Source organism: Pocillopora damicornis, chromosome 1, assembly GCF_964200805.1.
Source record: "Pocillopora damicornis chromosome 1, jaPocDami1.2, whole genome shotgun sequence".
Classification (NCBI taxonomy): Eukaryota; Metazoa; Cnidaria; class Anthozoa; order Scleractinia; family Pocilloporidae; genus Pocillopora; species Pocillopora damicornis.
In genome coordinates this window covers 14,341,159-14,358,882 of record NC_142670.1, presented here as the reverse complement: position 1 = coordinate 14,358,882, position 17,724 = coordinate 14,341,159, and the positions used below count along the sequence as shown (strand labels likewise).

The 17,724-nt window shown below is 37.7% G+C and overlaps 2 protein-coding genes and 1 long non-coding RNA gene across 3 annotated transcripts; all 3 read right to left on the bottom strand.

Annotated features, from left to right (window-relative positions):
• Nucleotides 1-3,486: 3,486 nt before the first annotated feature.
• Nucleotides 3,487-8,960, bottom strand: LOC149052202 (uncharacterized). The gene is made up of 3 exons (XR_016181482.1): nt 8,863-8,960; nt 5,665-6,574; nt 3,487-5,549 (listed from the first exon to the last, which is right to left on the bottom strand). It is a non-coding gene; the product is annotated as an uncharacterized LOC149052202 (long non-coding RNA).
• A 3,062-nt stretch (nt 8,961-12,022) lies between these two features.
• On the bottom strand, nt 12,023-12,902 carry LOC149052201 (uncharacterized). The gene has a single exon (XM_089195523.1). It carries the CDS (start codon nt 12,855-12,857, stop codon nt 12,039-12,041), a length of 819 nt encoding a protein of 272 aa, XP_089051649.1. The 5' UTR covers nt 12,858-12,902; the 3' UTR covers nt 12,023-12,038.
• Nucleotides 12,903-14,751: 1,849 nt separating this feature from the next.
• Nucleotides 14,752-17,716, bottom strand: LOC149052200 (polycystin-2-like). Its single transcript, XM_089200562.1, has 3 exons — nt 17,354-17,716; nt 16,720-16,888; nt 14,752-16,427 (listed from the first exon to the last, which is right to left on the bottom strand). The coding sequence occupies exons 1-3, from the start codon at nt 17,714-17,716 to the stop codon at nt 14,752-14,754; spliced, it is 2,208 nt and encodes a 735-aa protein (XP_089056688.1).
• Between the last annotated feature and the right edge of the window lie 8 nt (nt 17,717-17,724).

The following is a 17,724-nucleotide window of genomic DNA, read 5'->3' as shown; positions in this document are numbered from 1 at the left end:
CCTCTACGATACCGGTGCAGTGCTCTACCAACTGAGCTAACAGAGCAACTGGGAGCTGAATTTATTTTTCAGGCCACATTTTCACTACTAATTAAGTAGTGTTCATAACTGTTCATCAACCGCAGTGCACATACATGATTTTCATACATTTAGAGTATGGAATAATGCTGACGATGGACACGAAAAAGTGTTTTTTATACAATTAATTTTAATAACAAACAATGGGCATCAAAATCCTCTACCTCACTGAAGCAAAAATTACAATTAGGCTACGTAACGTTTTAAAAGTGGAAATTGGAGAGATCAGGGTAATAGCACCGTTATTCATTGAATTTTTATTCTGCTCTCCAACTTACGTTTTAAATCACAATCCGATGTAATTCTAACAGCAAGTCTATGGCTCATTATTGGCATAATCAGTCAGATATTGTCTTTTTTTACCGTTCATGTCAAGGTGCATAAATGTTAAAATTGAAATTACACTGCCTAACCTGTTCCTGGCAAATCCATCAACAAATGAAGGATGACTGTGGAAGAGAATAAGCAAATAAATTGATTGTTATCTCAAGAATAACATTTGAAACAATGAAAAAGGTTATTAGATTTCGAGTTAGACGATGCAAATGCATTTTATTTGCTTCATGCCGTTTGATATCTACCCACGAATTTCATAATCTTCCTAGGAAGCAGACAGAGAAATTTAAGCATCTCCGCAATTTACCAACCAGCTGAACAAAACTTGTTACATGTGGAAAATATTTATAAGGATACGATAGACCGTCGCGAACGTCCTTGGCGAAATTCTCAAACGGGTTATTTTAAATGCAACCAAATTATAAAATTGTGAAAAGTATTTGAAATGCGCTATTGAGAAGAAAAATAGTGTTTCGTTTTAGCTTGCAAAAATTCGAAACGGACGACGGCTGTTTCTTTAAGCGAAGGAATCGGGTTTCAAATCTGACCGCTCAAAAAAATCTTCTGTACAATTTGAATCTTGGTAGGTCTCCAAAATTTTTGAGGAAATTTCCATATTCTAGGGTGTTATAAAGCTATGGATCAGCAGGCCGCGGAACCTGTGGAACCCATATAATATATATATATATATATATATATATATTTGTGTGTATGTGTAAAAGAAGAGCAAGTACATAAGTATAAAGTTTGCTTTCAGCTACCAAGATGAATAATTTAAAACAGAAATATGTTGTAATTGTCCATAACATCCAACTTGGTGAGCATTTGGCAGTCACCTACCCCGAGTGTTAATAATTGAATAATAATTTGAAAGCTAAAACGGTTTGGGTTCCGCGATATTTGAATAACGCGAAGGCTCTCAGTAAACCTTTAAGTTGGAATTCATTGTACATGATCCTGGAATGAGGAACACGAGGCGTAAAGTAACATCATCGCCCGTGATGCTTGTATAATTTTGAGGTGATCCCTTAAACATGACTAACAAGAGGACTTTATTAAAAGCCAACGACAGAATTTTTAAATTAAGCTTAAATCAAAAAAGAGTCTCTACGTGGTTGTTAGGAGTTCCATTGCAGAATTTAAATACATAAAAATTGCTTAATTTTCAGGGTTGTTTTAATTATTTTACTGTGAGTACACGTCACTTTAACCACCGACGGCTCGTTCAGAGCCATCGAAATTCGTGATTTCCAATGATGTTCTAACATAGGACGAGAAACGAAAAAGTACACCAATTCAACCATGTTTTTTTCCAAACCCCGGATCGAATTTGAAACTTTGCATCAGTGTAACTTAATATCATTTTAAGTACACCCTGATGATTAAGTTCGATCTCTTGTCTAAGCACGTCGAACGTCCAGCAGCTATCTGAAGAGGAAACGTGGTTCCCTTATGACATCTTGTCATAATGGTATAAAACGACGGCAATTAAGCTATCTTAAATGTGGCTGCCAAAGCTTTTGTGTAGACAACCATGACGCAAACAACATGACCACCGCGCCAATCTCTAGATTGTGCTATTTGCTTTCTGATTACTTTGCTTTGTATTAAGGGCTTTAAGGAACCCAATTTATAAGAGATCCTTCTCTAATTAAAAAAAAAATTCTGGTGGCGGTTATTTGGCACTCTCAATTAAAACAAAAAACACCAGATTCTAAAGATACCCGCATTTAATGCGGGCATCTTTAGAGTCCGGTGTGTTTTGTTTTAATCAAGAGTACCTTATAACCGCCACCTGACATTTTTTTCTCGGATTGGTTTGGCTGAGTTTTACAGGAAGTTCCAAAATCGATAGAAATGTTTTGCAAATGGAAAGTCAAGATATAATTAAGGTGGTACTAACCTAGCGCACAACTATTAAAAAAATTTTGCACACTTTGTGGGACTCAATTGTACTCATCTCGCAACTCATCGAGCGCACGGTACTATTATCGGTTGCTGTCAATACCTGTCTTTACACTTGTACGAATGTGTCATTCCGGGTAATTCTTTTCTCAATTATTTGGCATTGTATGGAAAGTGAAAAATTTTGAGAAACTTAAAATAAAGATAATGATGATAATACAAGGATCCCCAAGTTTTGCTTTAATGATTAATAAATAGTTTAGAAGGACTTGTGTAGAGTTTCGTATGTTTCGCTATTAAAGTTCCGTAGGAGTAAGAATCGAAATAAGCATTTCACAAATTGAAAGTCAATTTTGACGGTGTCATAGCTTACTTACCTAGCACACAGCACATTAAAAGGGTTTTGAAAATTTTGCCGTATTCAGTACCATTTACCATCCACTTCATCATGCGCAAGAAAATCAAAGGTTGTTGTTCAGAGTTATCGTTACGCTTATATTTCGTTCATCCCACAGGAGAGTTGTGGACTTGCGGTATCCCCATAAAACCCTTTTGCACGAGTTAGAGTTTAATGCAAATCATGATCTCTGATCACATGTTCGTGGCGTAAGTCTCTATTTTCTTATTCTGTCATAGTCGGACCAATAGACAAAAAGCAGCTTCCACCAGGTGTAGAGCATTGTTTTACTAATACAATCGAAAAACTTCCAGGCATTTAAATATTTTTTGTAGGTCAAGTTTTTTAACGAAGCAGCTCAAAAATAATTGATGTTAAGAATTGTAAATTTCTTTATGAGCTCTGCTAAATGGGAGTTGTCTTAAACAACTTCTGTTTTATCAACCGGCAGCTAAAGCTAGTACGCCATCTGTTCGTATGCAAAAATGGAAATGATTGCCATTTATTCATCTTCGTTATGACATACTTTTCAGTTGGTGGGTCTAATTATTTCGTATGCCTTCAACTTTGGTGGAGTAACTCGCTCGTGTGTCAATTAACGTACATTATTATTTATTATTCTTAGTATCTCCACGCTCATGGAATAATTAATTATTTAGTCCAGAATATTCCCCAGCCCTAGCTGCGATGTATTTAGTTATTCGAAGCCTGGAGCGTTTTGACCTATCACATTTGAGTGGTGTAGAGAGAAATGTACTTATATATTTAGAATAATTCTTTTTTTTTTTTTACTTCTTTCGTCTTAATCGTACGTTTCTTCATCCATGTTTATTTATAAACGTGTATGACGTAACCTAGACTGTTGTAAACTGTTAAGCACATCTACGTAATCGACTCCTTCTCTTACTTGTTGGAATTCCTTTTCAATGCTACATCTCTGCAATAGCTATAATTGAAAACTGGGCCTATTGAAATATTCCGCATTTCTGTCGCTAAGCTTTTTCCTTTAAATTGTATACTCTTTGTAAAATTTCTTTAATCGTTGTTTAATTATGTGTGCCGAGTAGTTTATAATCTCTTAGTTTATTGTCCCAATTTAATTCCAAGTTAGTCGATGTATTTTCGATTCAAAACGTTACTCCTGTCTTAGAAATGCGAAAAAAAAATGGGTAAATGCAACTGATCCACAAAAGATCCAGTCGTAAGGGTTTTTTTTGTTCTTTCTAAATGAGCTGTTTATCTATTCAACATTTACGTATTCATCTATTTGTTCATTAAACAACAAATTTGAATGTCAGCGCTACCTGCTAAGACTATTAATAATACTTGTTATTGAAGAAATGTAAAATGGTTTCCGTGTTTACATAGCCTGATGTAAACACGCGGGAGGTTGGGAGAACACTCGATAAGCGTAGGAAACCACGACGCCAAGGGGAGTGGTTTCCAGCTTATCGAGTTTACATACGCTCATGTAAAATGGTTTTATGGCCAATCAGATTACTATTGGAATTATTTTATAAAATACGATTTCAACGATAGAAAGAGCAATATCTACAAACAAACCCAACTAATTTATTAAACAACTTGTCATATCCTTACCAAGGAGAGACTCTTAAAGGAAATAGAATAATTATCCTTAAATAAACTGATTGAGGCCCACCACAAAATACTTCTTAGCTCACCACTGACACAATATCACAGTTGTCTCTAATCTAACTCGAGATTAACAATCTTCCATAGTAGCTCTCTCTCGGTATACTTTTTTGAAAAGCCTCACAGGAGAATATGGCAACCTCTTCCACTTTTTTGTTTTAGTTTTTCATTTTTTGAGAGTGGTCGTCTTCCCCTGTTGGCTGCGACAAATTGGTCATCTTCTTTATGACTCGAACGAGTATCAAGATGTTGAGCTGAAGAATGTAATAGAAATAAATTGATTATTTAGATATGGTTATCAAATAGCCAAAACAGGAGAGGATCCTTGCCAAAGACGTTACTAGTTTGGTAACAAGTGTTGGATGAAGAGTCATTTGCAGGGAATAGAACTCCAAACTGGGGGACCTAGATTATGAGCTTCGATTCTCTGACAATGAGCTAAAGAATCTCGAACTTAAGTGTCTAAACCGAGTGAACTATGCAAAGTGAATCGTTATGTTAAATTATATAAACATAATAAACCTGCTCCTTTCGTCTTGCTCAATGTTTTTTTTAACCATTTTTGCGCGACAAAATATCAATGTGAAACAGTGAGAAAACATCAACAAAGAAGGAGAATATTTTTTATACTATGTAGCAAAAGTTGGAGAATTTATGAAGCTATCCTATGCCTGTTAAGACATCAATAGGTAAAAATTGACCAGCATCCCCGCAAACAGCGGCTACGTCCAAAGTTTTTTGTGAGTAAATAGGAAAAGAAAAATGTTGTGCGGGGTCATTTCATAAATACTTAACTCGCTTTTAAAGAGCAGAGACAAAATATTTGGCAGCAATTAGTACAGGTATACCAATCAATATCACCAACACTAATCATAAACTCAATGAAAGCTACATAGGCGACGAATATCCAGATAAGGTTGTTAATCGAGGAAAGTCAGCAGCTAAACTCGAAGAAGTGAAGGAAAAGAAAGACAAATTTTCAGCAAATGAAATGATACCGATTTAAAAATATATACAAAAACAAAGCAAAGAATTAAATGCAACAAATTAAAAGGAGAAGAGCAAGAACAAACCCTTGAGTTTTTTCCCCCACTACTTATCACTCGTATAGCTTTGTAACCCTTCCTTTTTTTTCCAGTAGCGATGCCAAGTAAAATGGCCACCAACATCACTGGAGGACCTACCCACAAAGAAAGGAGGGAAATCGAAACACTTCACTGCATGACAACACCATATTTGGCGCTCCGAAAGCATGATTACAGTTTCCAGTGCATGTCGTAAAATAATGAACTTACCCCATGAGATGACGTGATACATGTACATTTTGGTGTTGATGTTGTAAACTTTCACAACGAAGAAGTAGAGATCAATTCCCTCAATCAGCATCCAATGGAAAGCGGCCATCAAGAAATATTGTATCAGAGCTGCTATTCTAACACAGGCAGCCTGTGGAAAGAAAGAGTTTTCGTATAATTCTTCATATGGGTGAGCATGTGAAAGGCATGTAAAAAATTTCATTCTTTCTAATGAATGTGTTTACAAACCTTTCATCTAGTTCTTGAAGCCTACGGGCGAAAAGTTTGGACTCTTGCATGCTCTCTGGAGCTTCAACGCTGATCCGTCAATGAACGCGAATTTTAACTTCGGCCCCCCTGCAGAGCATTTTTAAATGTCTTCTCTGTTAGCCTTTTGTCCAGACTTCCAACGGTGAAGCCGTACGACTACTTCTCAGTGCAAACTGCTTATCATTTTTTTCTTAAATACCAGGCCTGGATACAGTGGCCCATGTATTTGAGCACCACGGTCTCCTTGGCTTTTCCAATTTCGAGCAACAAGTTTTAAGTATTAAAATTTCTGGGCACAATTTTGCCGAGGAAATAAATTTGTTTAGTTTCTTAGCTACTCTCTACAGGTTTATGAAAAGCAATCCTCAACATTAGTATTGTGATATTATCATATCATTTTAAATTAATGTGTAATGATACTTTACCTAATGCAAGTGCACTCGCTATTTCTTTGTCTGTATTGATGTCCACTAGAGACTTCGGAAACTTTCATATCACACCCTTTTCAGGCTTTAAGATGTCAATCAGACTCGCCGAGCGGTGTACGAACACGACCGAATGCACGGGAAGAAACACTGATTGTATTGACGAGTGGCGTAACAGCAATCAATCGAGTTTCCCATAATGAGATAATGGACTACTAGAAAATAGAAAAAGTAAAAAAGTGAATAACGAACAACTTTTATTAATCAAAAAGAACAATTGATAATATTTAGATGTAACCAAGTATAAAAGCAGAGCTGCAGGGGGTTTATTACTGTACAGCCCTTTACCTCATTAAAACCAATCACTGGCTGTCAAATAATTTATTCATGGAAAACTAGGAAGGAGCATTAATCATGTAGAGGGGCACATGCAGTCAAGGGCTTTTCAGAGGTTGGAGGGCAGCTTTCCTTTATTCATATAAGAAATGAGACGGTCATCTTCTTATGCAAGTTCCGTGGATAATGAGAGTGAATGATAATGACTGGCTAGATAATTTATGTAAATAGCAAAGGATTAAAAGCAGGACATTTTAAAATTATTGACGGAAAGCTTCCTCAGTGAACAAATCGATTGGATCAAAGCAGTTATGAAAGACCAGGTAAAAACTGGGAACATTGACAAAGCGATGTTGGAATTTTTCGGTCTGAAGCGAAGATAAAAAAAAAAGAAAACTTCGTTGCCTCGATTCAAGCCTTCTGCGCGCTATTTATTTCTTATTTAGTGCATAGAGAGATAAATCTGCACTCGAGCCACGATGCCTATCCAGCAACAGCGTATTCTTGTTTCTGTAGCGTGAAGTGACGAGAAGTATTGCAATTCTCCCCTTGGCCGGAATGCTCGTCCGTGGCATGTTCCTCCCCTCCTCCCCCCACCCAACCCCTTGCTCAGCATTTCGTCAGGTTGTTCTGTCAGTTCGCCGGTACCCATTAAACTCCAAGATGAAGCGAGGCACCGTGAGGATAAAGAGTCTTGCACAAGAACAGAGCGCAATACGTGAGAAATTTTAGTGCGAACTCTGCAGTGGTAAATGGATGCCTCGTCTCTGTCTCAATATAATTTTTTGGATGGTTGGATCGAGAAGGTCCCATTTGTCTCACACAAAAGAGGATCAACTGGTAGCTGAATCAGTTTCATTCCGATTGTGCAGCTGGATTGAGCGCCAAATGGGAACTTATATAAATTTCTTTCTGGATTCCGTTCTCATAATAAGGCGAATTTTGGCGATTTTATATTTTTTATGTATTTTTTTTTTTACAGAAGACGGCTAAAAAATATACAAAGCTTTAAAACGCACGTGCTGAGCTCCTAGGCCATTAAATCTCTTGTTTTACCAAGTCGTCGCCACAGTGGATTAGAGACCTTAAGCAAACCACGACGACGGCGGAAACGGGGACGTAGCAAAACAAAAAAATATAATGAGCAGAACAATAGCGATGGAATGCAGAGTTAGGGAAACTGAGGCTTATGGAAGAGAGAGAATCATGAGCGTAGCCGTGAACCACGCAGTAAGCTCGAATTAAATGTCAGACGAGATGTAACCTTCAAGCTAACTCTTCCTGTTGCAGTTGTTTTTTCGTTCAGTCAGCGGAAAACAAAACGGCGTCGCTCGAATAAAGAAATCGCAAGGGTCTGCCTCCTCTTCTCGTGTTAACGGAGGTTTGTTTTTCTTTTGAGGGAAAAATAGAGCAAATAGTCAATTACCTTCATTCATCGTTTTCGAATAAATCAGCTGCGTATTCATTGCCGAAATTAAAAAAAAACAATCTCTTGGAAAAGTTCAACTTGAGCTATTAAGCTAGCTTACACTGCAAGCACATTTTCAACTCGTTTATTTTTTTTATAATTTTGCCGTAGTTCATTGTTACAATGGTTTCCCTTGAGCTACACGGCTAGATCATGCTACCATAACATTTGGACGTGATTTTGAAAGAAAGGACAACATCAAGAACCACATCGCTTAAAGATTTCATCATGCTGCGATCGGGAATTTTAAGACTTAATTGTCTTCATTCAAAACATTAGAAGCTTCTCGTGACTACCGAATTCCCTAGCAGTCGAAAAACTACGGGAAATAGCCTCATATTGAATAAACAATCTCAGTCGCTGTGACCGCATAAGTCGAAATACCTGCTGAAGTGATCATATTTTAAATCAGTCAGGAGAGATTTATTTGGAAAGAAATGTAGCTGTGATTTCCACTTCTGAGAGAAGTTATTAAACTATCCCAGGCATGTCAGAAGTATCTAAGATGTCTAGCAAAATAAATTAGGACGGATAGTTTTGTGTTTGACTTTTTTTATATTTAGAGACTGCGTGAGACCTTTCTACGGCAAGGGATTAGATTGTTATAATCTTAAACACAATTTTGAATTGTGCTGCGCTGAAGCCGAGAATCTCAAATTTCTTTCCAGCGAAAAGACGATTTTTCGAAATGAAACTTACCTCATTCAGCTAATAATGAAAGTGTTGTAACTGAGAGCATCTTAACAACCGTCAGCCAACTGATCAGGAGTGCCCTCGATTGTTTTCACTTTGTAAACAGTTTGCAGCTTTTGAGTGTCAATGTTGTAGCTTCGTATTTGCGTAAGTGATTACGTTAACCTCTGGTCGTGTGCGATGACTGCCGAATTGGTTACCCGACAACGTGTCAACAAAAGACAAAACATCCAGCGTTGGGAAATAAACAAACTGACTCGCGTTCCAGTTTTCAAAAACCTTTTTATTTATAATCAACGAGAAGATATTATAGGTAATATTTGCTGAAATCACACCGCGTTTTCTTTGCCAATGGACCATAACAGATTACACACCTGACACAATAGAATATATTTGCCATATGATTGTATTTTGAATGTACAATTAGTCAACACGATGAATTTAGAAGCGTTAACTATCAAATAATATTGAGAAGGTTTTAAACATTACTCACAAAGGAATCCATATTTTAAAACCACCTTTATAAAGAGAGAATCAAACAATGAATTAGTCGAGAGGTAAAGGTATTGATGCTGATAGTAAGTATGATTGTTTGGATAAGTGATCTATTTAAGTGATCACTAATTTTTCATCTGACTTCCTCTCCGCGAGACATGAAATTAGTGCCAATCACTTTCATGGACATTAGCTCTTTTCAGGACAATACGCGCTTCTTGATCGACCGTTCTTTCTAACTTTATGCAGTTTCTACCGCGAACATTTCTTCTTGTCAAGCAGCTGGAAGTTCAAGATCAACGAGTGTTATCGACGACACTGAACAATATGGAAGCCACGGATAAATGGTCTAAGGTATTACTGCTTTTTTCTCCGAAACTTTACCGATTTCTAGTTTGAGCAACCTTTTTGAAAGTGATGGTATATTGTAAAGTGGCACCCGAGTTTATAGAGCCGTACCCAAAAATTTCATTTTAATCTCGTATCGTAACCAAATGTTGGTATCTCTGACCATGTTCAAGCCATTTGCATTAATCTCAGACATACCTCAATCGTCTCTTGACGTCATTTAATGACTGAGTAACATTAGCTGGCTAATTAGTGGTTGACTTAAAAATTAAAACAAGACATGTCAGAAATATCATATGATCATTACATTATGGTGAGCCTGGGAGAGAAATCAACTGCCCTTAGCAAAACAACCCAGATACGTAACTATAGCACGTGAGTGCATCAAAAAATAGGGGGGAGGGGAGGGGCGGGGATGAAGCACTAGAAAGAATATCACCCCCTTTCTTTGCCAGAGTGATTAAAGTAACAATTTTTGAAATGAAAAAATCTACTCCAGACACTCTAAAGTAGGACCCTCCCCTCCCCTGTTAAGGAATTCTGCTAGCAGTCCTTTGTCGAAGCAAAAAGCGAACAAGTCGTCAACACTTAATATATTTTGAGCTTTAAGGAAAGGAAATTAGTTGCTTTTCAGACGCCATCAAGAAAAGAAAAATATCCTTTTCAATTAGTATTTAAAGCATGAAATGTCACAGACGTCTAACGTGAACTATATTGAGTAACATTAAGGATGAAAATGCAATAAAGTGACATTCTCCTAATTATTTTTTTTTCCGTTGATTCATGCATGCATTTCTAACTTTTTTTTGTTGATTTGGTATGTTTTTGATACTTTGAGACAACATTCGATGCTCACCAAAATATTGAAGCCCGCACCGTAAATCTTTTCTTTCCGTTCTAAAGAGCCAAAAAACATATATGGAAATGAGTTAATTAAAACAAGTCAGGCCAATTATTTCCATAGGGAATGAGCAAGCTTGAATGACCACCACTAGTCGTGTATGAGAAACATTATATTATTTGCCGCTGAGGGGCGGGGTGGGGAAAAGATGGTTTTTATTATTTAATTTTATTATTATTATTAATTAATTATTTCCATAGGGAATGGGCAAGCTTGGATGACCACCACTAATCGTATGTGAGAAACAATTCATTATTTGTCGCTGATGGGTGAGGTGGGGAATAGATGGTTTTCAGGGGGAACGGAAGAAGGATCAGTCGTCGCTAATAAAGTATATAAGTGAACTTAATAAAATTGGCGGCAAATTTCCTGCAAATGAGTGGGTTTTCTTAAAAATATTACAAAGCCTTATACGGGGCTGGGGGGGAAGTGTAAAATCCTTAAACTCCGCCCCTTCCCCAAAGGAAACAAATCAACAAACGCTGTCCCTGATAGATTTGATTCTTCTTTATTTAGACCTTGATTTTACTCGATAGTAAAGTACAGCTTGATTATTCAATCAGCGAAAACTAGAAATGCGTTTAATTCTTAAAGCCGTGTCTGTCAACCCTTTTCCTCTCCATTAGCAGTTTTCAATCTCGTACCCAGGGCTTTTCGCTCCCTAGAAAATCTGGAGAAGCTCCGGGAATGACTTTACGGATTCTTTTTACGCAAACGTCATGTTGACAAAGTTTTTCAAGGAACTCAAAGTGACAAGCTTTGTCGGGTGGGTAGAACTTGATAGTTATAGCTTTTCCTTCCTCACTAAACGGAGAAGACAAATTTTATGCTGGTATCCATTCCAAATCCTGCCAAAAATAAGCACTCATACTCAATTATTCAAACTCTGTAATCCCGTACAAACTTTCGCCATTTTTTTATAGTTTTCAAAACTTTCTTAGCTCAATGAATTTGTACCCAAACCACTGCTTCGGTTCCACTCCTCTCCTGTTTCATGGTGGAGCAGGCGCAGACAAATATTTGATTTCTGTGATAAGATATAGTGCACGTTTTGTATTTTAGACAGTTTTTACTCACTCGATTGTTCAATATTTTTCTAAATAACTCTCGACTATGCGATGACAGGGGAAAAATCTCAATGGTTGAATATAACGAAAACTATAATTAACATTACCACACTCAGTATTTTTAAGTAGAGTTTTAAAGCTGATTATAACGTGTTTTGAAACTAGATTTAAACTAGTACTCGGCGAGTTAACCCATCACACGTTGTAGATCTTAATGGTTGTGATAATATTATATAAAACGGTAAAAACGAACGATAAAATCCGACGTTTCGGAGTAGTCATGACTCCATTATCAAGGTAAAAGTTTAAAACATGCAAATAACAGTATTTAAGCGATGTGGCGCAAAGAATTAGCATAATAGGTGCGAAGATTATACAAATACTTTCGCACGAATAGAGTCCGATTGCACGTTCAGGTTTGGCTTTAAAGTTCTTATATAAAGCATTTCGTACAATAAGCAGTCAAATTTGTTCCTGCACTTCTTAAGAACTTCGAAGCATTTCAGTAGGTCCTGAGGGATCGTCCCGTGTACGTTCTTGCAATGTTTGGCAATGGCTGAGGATTGTTGTTTATGTCCTTTTACACGATTGTGTAAATTTCCGCGTGTGTATCCTATATAACCTGCATCGCACAGGTCACATTGGTATTTATAAACAACACACTGTTCATTTACGATCGATGGCTTTGCTTCTTTCACATTCAGTTCTTGATCAATTTTTCGGCTGACAAATACGGGCTGGATGTTGGTGTTCACTTTTAGGCTCAGATCCTTGAGTTGTCCTTTCACAAAATTTGCTGAGGTTTGGTCTTTAAATGGTAGAACCACTCGAATTGTGTCATCCGTCTCTTTATTTGGTAATAATGGTCGCTGCTGGTCACAAACCTTTGAGTCAACGAAATTTTTGGTGGCAGAGTCGATGAGGTGTTTGGGGTACTTTAAACGCGAGAATACTGTCTTCAATCGGTCACATTCGTCTGAGAAGTGTGACCAAGAAGAAGATAAACGATGTGCTCGACCCAGCATAGTTCGGAGTAAACCCTGTTTGTACCGATTGTCAACGTGACTTTGGTAATGTAAGAGGAGACTTGAATTCGTGGGTTTTACGTACACCTTTGTCTCTATTTGGGGCGATCGGTTCAGTAACTGGATGCCCAAAAAAGGGAGCATGCCATTGCATTCGGTTTCCATCGTAAATTTTACGGAAGAATGTGCCTTGTTAAGCGTGTCCAGGAAGTTAGATGCTGTTTCGAAGTTCTTAAGAAGTGCAGGAACAAATTTGACTGCTTATTGTACGAAATGCTTTATATAAGAACTTTAAAGCCAAACCTGAACGTGCAATCGGACTCTATTCGTGCGAAAGTATTTGTATAATCTTCGCACCTATTATGCTAATTCTTTGCGCCACATCGCTTAAATACTGTTATTTGCATGTTTTAAACTTTTACCTTAATAATGGAGTCATGACTACTCCGAAACGTCGGATTTTATCGTTCGTTTTTACCGTTTTATCTTTTAAGAAATCTCTTTTAATACGATAATATTATAGCTGACTAAATTTTTTATTAAAAGAGCGACACCCGTGACTTTCCGGTTATTAAATGTTTTAGAGGAAATTTTCTCAGATTTGATGGTTTTTTAGTTTTGTGAACGTCTTTCGAGCGACAATTTTCTCTTCCGCGTGCGCACTTTCATTGAAAAGCTTAGCCAACACTTTATTTGGGCCAACGTTATGACGTGAAAAGGGGTAGAAAAACCTTACGGCCATGGGTGCAGTTTCTGCCTCTTTTTTGGGACCTGTTTTCCCTATTAAGAAGGTCATGATTCAGAGGAAATGTTTTTTTACCGACGCAAAATGACACCTTTCATAGAAAGGTGCTTCTCGTCGGCGAAGCCAATAAGCAGATTTTCAGTATCGATTATAAAAAAGTTTGGCTTGTGATTTACTCTTGAACTTCCATCAGTTTCTCCTCGTCTAAAACGGCCTTTATTTCAAGTTTACCACCTCTTTTCAACCGAAATTTTCCCTTGAGTCCCGCCAAACAGCGGAAAAGTTAACTCTTCACAGATCCAACAAAAACTGAGAGGATCAAAGAGTGACCAGGAAAGTTGCGGTACAATGTGTACGTAGTAAGCTCGCCTGACAGAAAGTCTTCAGACAGCTTATATCATTACAGAAAAAAACAAAGTGTAACGTTTGTTCACAAACTGGTTGACTCATCTCACCTTGCTGATTTCGTTTTTCCTCGAGGTTTCCCTCCTGAATACTTGAACTAGGTTTTTCTCTACTTTGGTCACATTACCTCTTTATAGGCCACAATAAATATTTATTTTTTTCTTTTACTACGAGAATCGATTTACCCTAAAAAAAAAAAGATGTCATTTTACGCCAGTGGTCCTTTACCTCTCTACGATGACCTTTTTCTCTGTCTTCACACTGGCCGCTGGGATGAGTTTCTGCTGCCCGCTCTTTATTATCACTTGACAAAGCGTTCAACCGTTTGCGCGTGTACGGATATTTCGTTTTCAAGCTGTCAAAGTCAATGGTAAATTACTGGGGTAACAAAGTATCCGTAGTTGAATAAACTTCGTGTTCAAAAAATCTGTATTTTTCCTTTGTCAAACTTTTGTTGTTTTCTGTCATTGACTCAATTCTTTCCTTAGATTTTGCGTCAGACAGGTTGCTTTGTATCCTCTCCTTTACCATTTTACGCGGGAAATTTCCAGCCAAAATTGTTCCACTTGTGTGTTTCAAAAGAGATTAACTGTTTCCGTGCACAGTATCCCCGTTTAGGTATGTTTTTTTCCTTCTCTTTTCTTTTCTTTTCCTTTTTTTTTTTTTTTTCTTTTTGGGGGGAAGGAGGGGGAGGAAGACTTAAAAAAAGAGCTAACATGTACTGTAATTATTTATTTTAAGCGTGAAATTCAATTATAAAGAAAAGAACACATTTAATACGTATACGCGTGAAGCATTTCAGCCATTTGCTAGTGATCACGGGGTAATGTAGACTACAGTCCCGATCTTTCAGTCTAATTCTCGAGTATATGATCTATTCCTTTCACCATTTATCTATTTCCTTTCTCTTTAGAAGTTACAGGCTCGCATTGTTTCCATTAGATAATGATATTCTTCGTCCTCTTTTGAGAATCCCGCCATAACCCTATCAAGCCGCTGAAACAATTGATACCCTCTTTTCTCTAATTTCCGAAGATGAGAGTTAGCGACATCCTCTTCAAATCGAACTTCCTTCCTTTTTTTACCTTTGCAGTGTTCGTCATGGCTCATTCTTCCCAGTGTTTTCAAGAATTTGCTAATTCCATCGAAAAATGATTTTCCTCTTGAGTATTTCGGCTGTTTTTCTCCTGGTTCTTGGCCTGTTTTTCCCCTCAAAGCTTTGATGGTCTCACTGATTTGGTCAAAGTTGATTTTTGAACTCTTCGTGGAATCAAGGGTAATGATTCTATCTACTGCTTTTTTCTCTTCCGTGCTTGATGCTTGGGAGACTTTCAGTTGTCTCAGTCTACTGCTGACAGTATCGAAAAATGTGTTCCGTTCTTTTGAGCCTTTGCAACGAACCTCATCAACGAGCTCGTGCAACTCACTTTCGTTCGCGGTATCCTTTGCATTCAGAAGTGCATCCTTTATTACGCCGATAAAAAAGTTCATGCAGATAATTGTTAGGGTAAAAAGAATAGCAAAGACGAATATCTTAGCGTATGTGCTGTTTACCTCTGCTAATTCACTGATTGGCCTGGCTTTCACTCTTCCAAGAGTCAGTTCGAGTTGGAAATAAGCTGCTTTTAGCACTGAGGAGTAGCGCTCAGATCCAGTGCCAAACATTAATACACCGACGTGAAGAAATGCCACGAATAGAATCAATAGGACAATGCTAAAGGATGAAAGAGATTGTGCAGATATCGTCAATGCTTTGGAGAATACAGCAACATGTTTATTGAAGCGAATGACTCGCAAGAGTTTTGCAGTGACGATAAACATCAGGATTCCAAGTACAACATTTTCTGCTTCATGCCAAATGATAGCCTTCTTGAAACTTATATTTGCATAACTGTTTTCTTTTAACTTTGCCCATGTTGAAGAGACTATGATTTGTCGTTTTATGTACAAAACCACGGCCAACACGGATAAAACAACCTGGGACATCTCCACCAAATTCCACACGGACTGGAAATACCGGGAACGGTGATTGTAAAGCTTGAAGCATTCTCTTCCCAAAAACAGCAGAACAGATACAGCGTATAGTAAAATGCAAATCAAATAGAACTGATATGAAGCTGTGTTTGTAGGATCAAGAGAAAGAATGTCAGTTTGTACCAAAGCTTCTTTGAGTCCTGATGCCTCAACTTCGTAAAAGTACGTGGCAACACCTAAAATATTCACCGACGGGTTAAACACGGAAAACTGTGCGAGAACCGCCCGGGTTTGCCTGTCAAGCCAACCGTTGTTTTGCAAAGTGGTTACGGCTTTGAACCCCGTATGGTTCTTGTACCCGAGGTCTGCTACAAATCCTCCTCCACGATAAAATGAGAACTGTCCCCACTCTGACCCGCTATCACTTTCTTCCGCATTTTGATATCGCCATGGCTTCGGGCAAAGTCGAAATAAATCTGCGTCTCTTGTAGAGTTGTCGACAAACCTCCAGCCCGGTTCATAGAAAGCGGTCTTGTCTTCGTTTGTTTCCGAATATCCTTCGTAACATTCCTGGAAAGTTGTCTTCATGTATTTTAACACGTTGCATGGTGCTGTAAGTTTAATAAAAAAAGGGACATCTATTAGAAAGTTTGTTTTGGAACTAATTCAATCTACAGGTATAGCACATCTCCCATATTCTTTATCGTGTAGGAAAATTTAGTTAAAAACCGGATATTAACTTGTGCCCGTTTTTTCTCTTTAAAAGGTGTATACAAAATAAAGTAGAATATCGAAATCTTGACAACGTATGCCTAACACTTTGACAGAAAAAAAAAATTATATTTCCTAGGCGTCTCCTTTAGGGTGAGTTAGACTTAAAAGTAAATAAAAGAAAGGACTTACTCGATTTCACTCTCAGTTGCCTTAAGCGAGCCATCCCGACGAGAAGAGAGCGTTTATTACCAATGTACATTGTTTTTTTCTCTTCCTGACCGTTGTACCATCTACCGGAAAACACCCCAGGAATGAAAACTTTCCGCAGCCAGCTCCAGTACTTCCTGTCATCTGCCATCTGAGTTCAATGAAAATTAATGCGTTACTTACAATTTGTGACTACATCACCTTTCGTATCGCTTATTATGGATATGATCTTTAAAACGGACTAAATAAAAAGAAAGTCAAGAACGGGAGATGTGTTGGTCGGATTTCACGGACTGGGATGGAGGCATGACTCGCTGGTGGATCAGGAACATTTAGAAACAGGTAAGGGAGCCAAGCCATTATGATGCAAAGTCTGAGAAGAATTGATACAGATTCTAACCAAAATTCGAAATGTGATCATAACAGTTGTTCTATACACAACCCACGGACTTGAAAAGTAGCAATAATTCACGATAAAGAAAAGAGGTGTTTACGCTTTGGAGGATACGTTTATGTCGTGAAAATAGATCTCAAATAGGGTTTGGCAATCCAGAATCAATCGTTGGGTAATATCAGTCTTTTAACGATTTCTCCAAACACAATAAATGTTACTCACATTGTTAAAATTGGGCAGTCCATCTCGGATTGATCTGGTCATTAAGTAGCGATGGTCATTTCTGTTTCCATAGCACAATACCATTAACAAGAAAACGAAAACCAAGTATATACCCAACTCTGTGAAATAACGTGACAGGTTCTGTTTCTTGGCCTGGCGTTTCCTCATCTTTTCTACTTCCGCTAATTTCAACGTCCACAGCCTTTGTTTTGAGCAACCGCTTTCAACTTGATTAGAGTCTTCACATGCAGGTACCGTTGATCTCTTCGCCTTCATCTTGATAATGGCCGCCAAAACTACAGCTGTAAAGAACACTTTAACTGGTTCCATGATTGTGACATCTTGAGCAAAGGAGATAAGCATTGAGGACA

Coding starts and splice junctions, on each gene's coding strand:
- LOC149052201 (XM_089195523.1), bottom strand. CDS start 12,857: ATGGAAACCGAATGCAATGGCATGCTCCCTTTTTTGGGCATCCAGTTA.
- LOC149052200 (XM_089200562.1), bottom strand. CDS start 17,716: ATGCTTATCTCCTTTGCTCAAGATGTCACAATCATGGAACCAGTTAAA. Junction 16,889..17,353: donor GACTGCCCAATTTTAACAAT/GTGAGTAACATT, acceptor CATTGAACTCAG/ATGGCAGATGACAGGAAGTA. Junction 16,428..16,719: donor GCAACTGAGAGTGAAATCGA/GTAAGTCCTTTC, acceptor TTAAACTTACAG/CACCATGCAACGTGTTAAAA.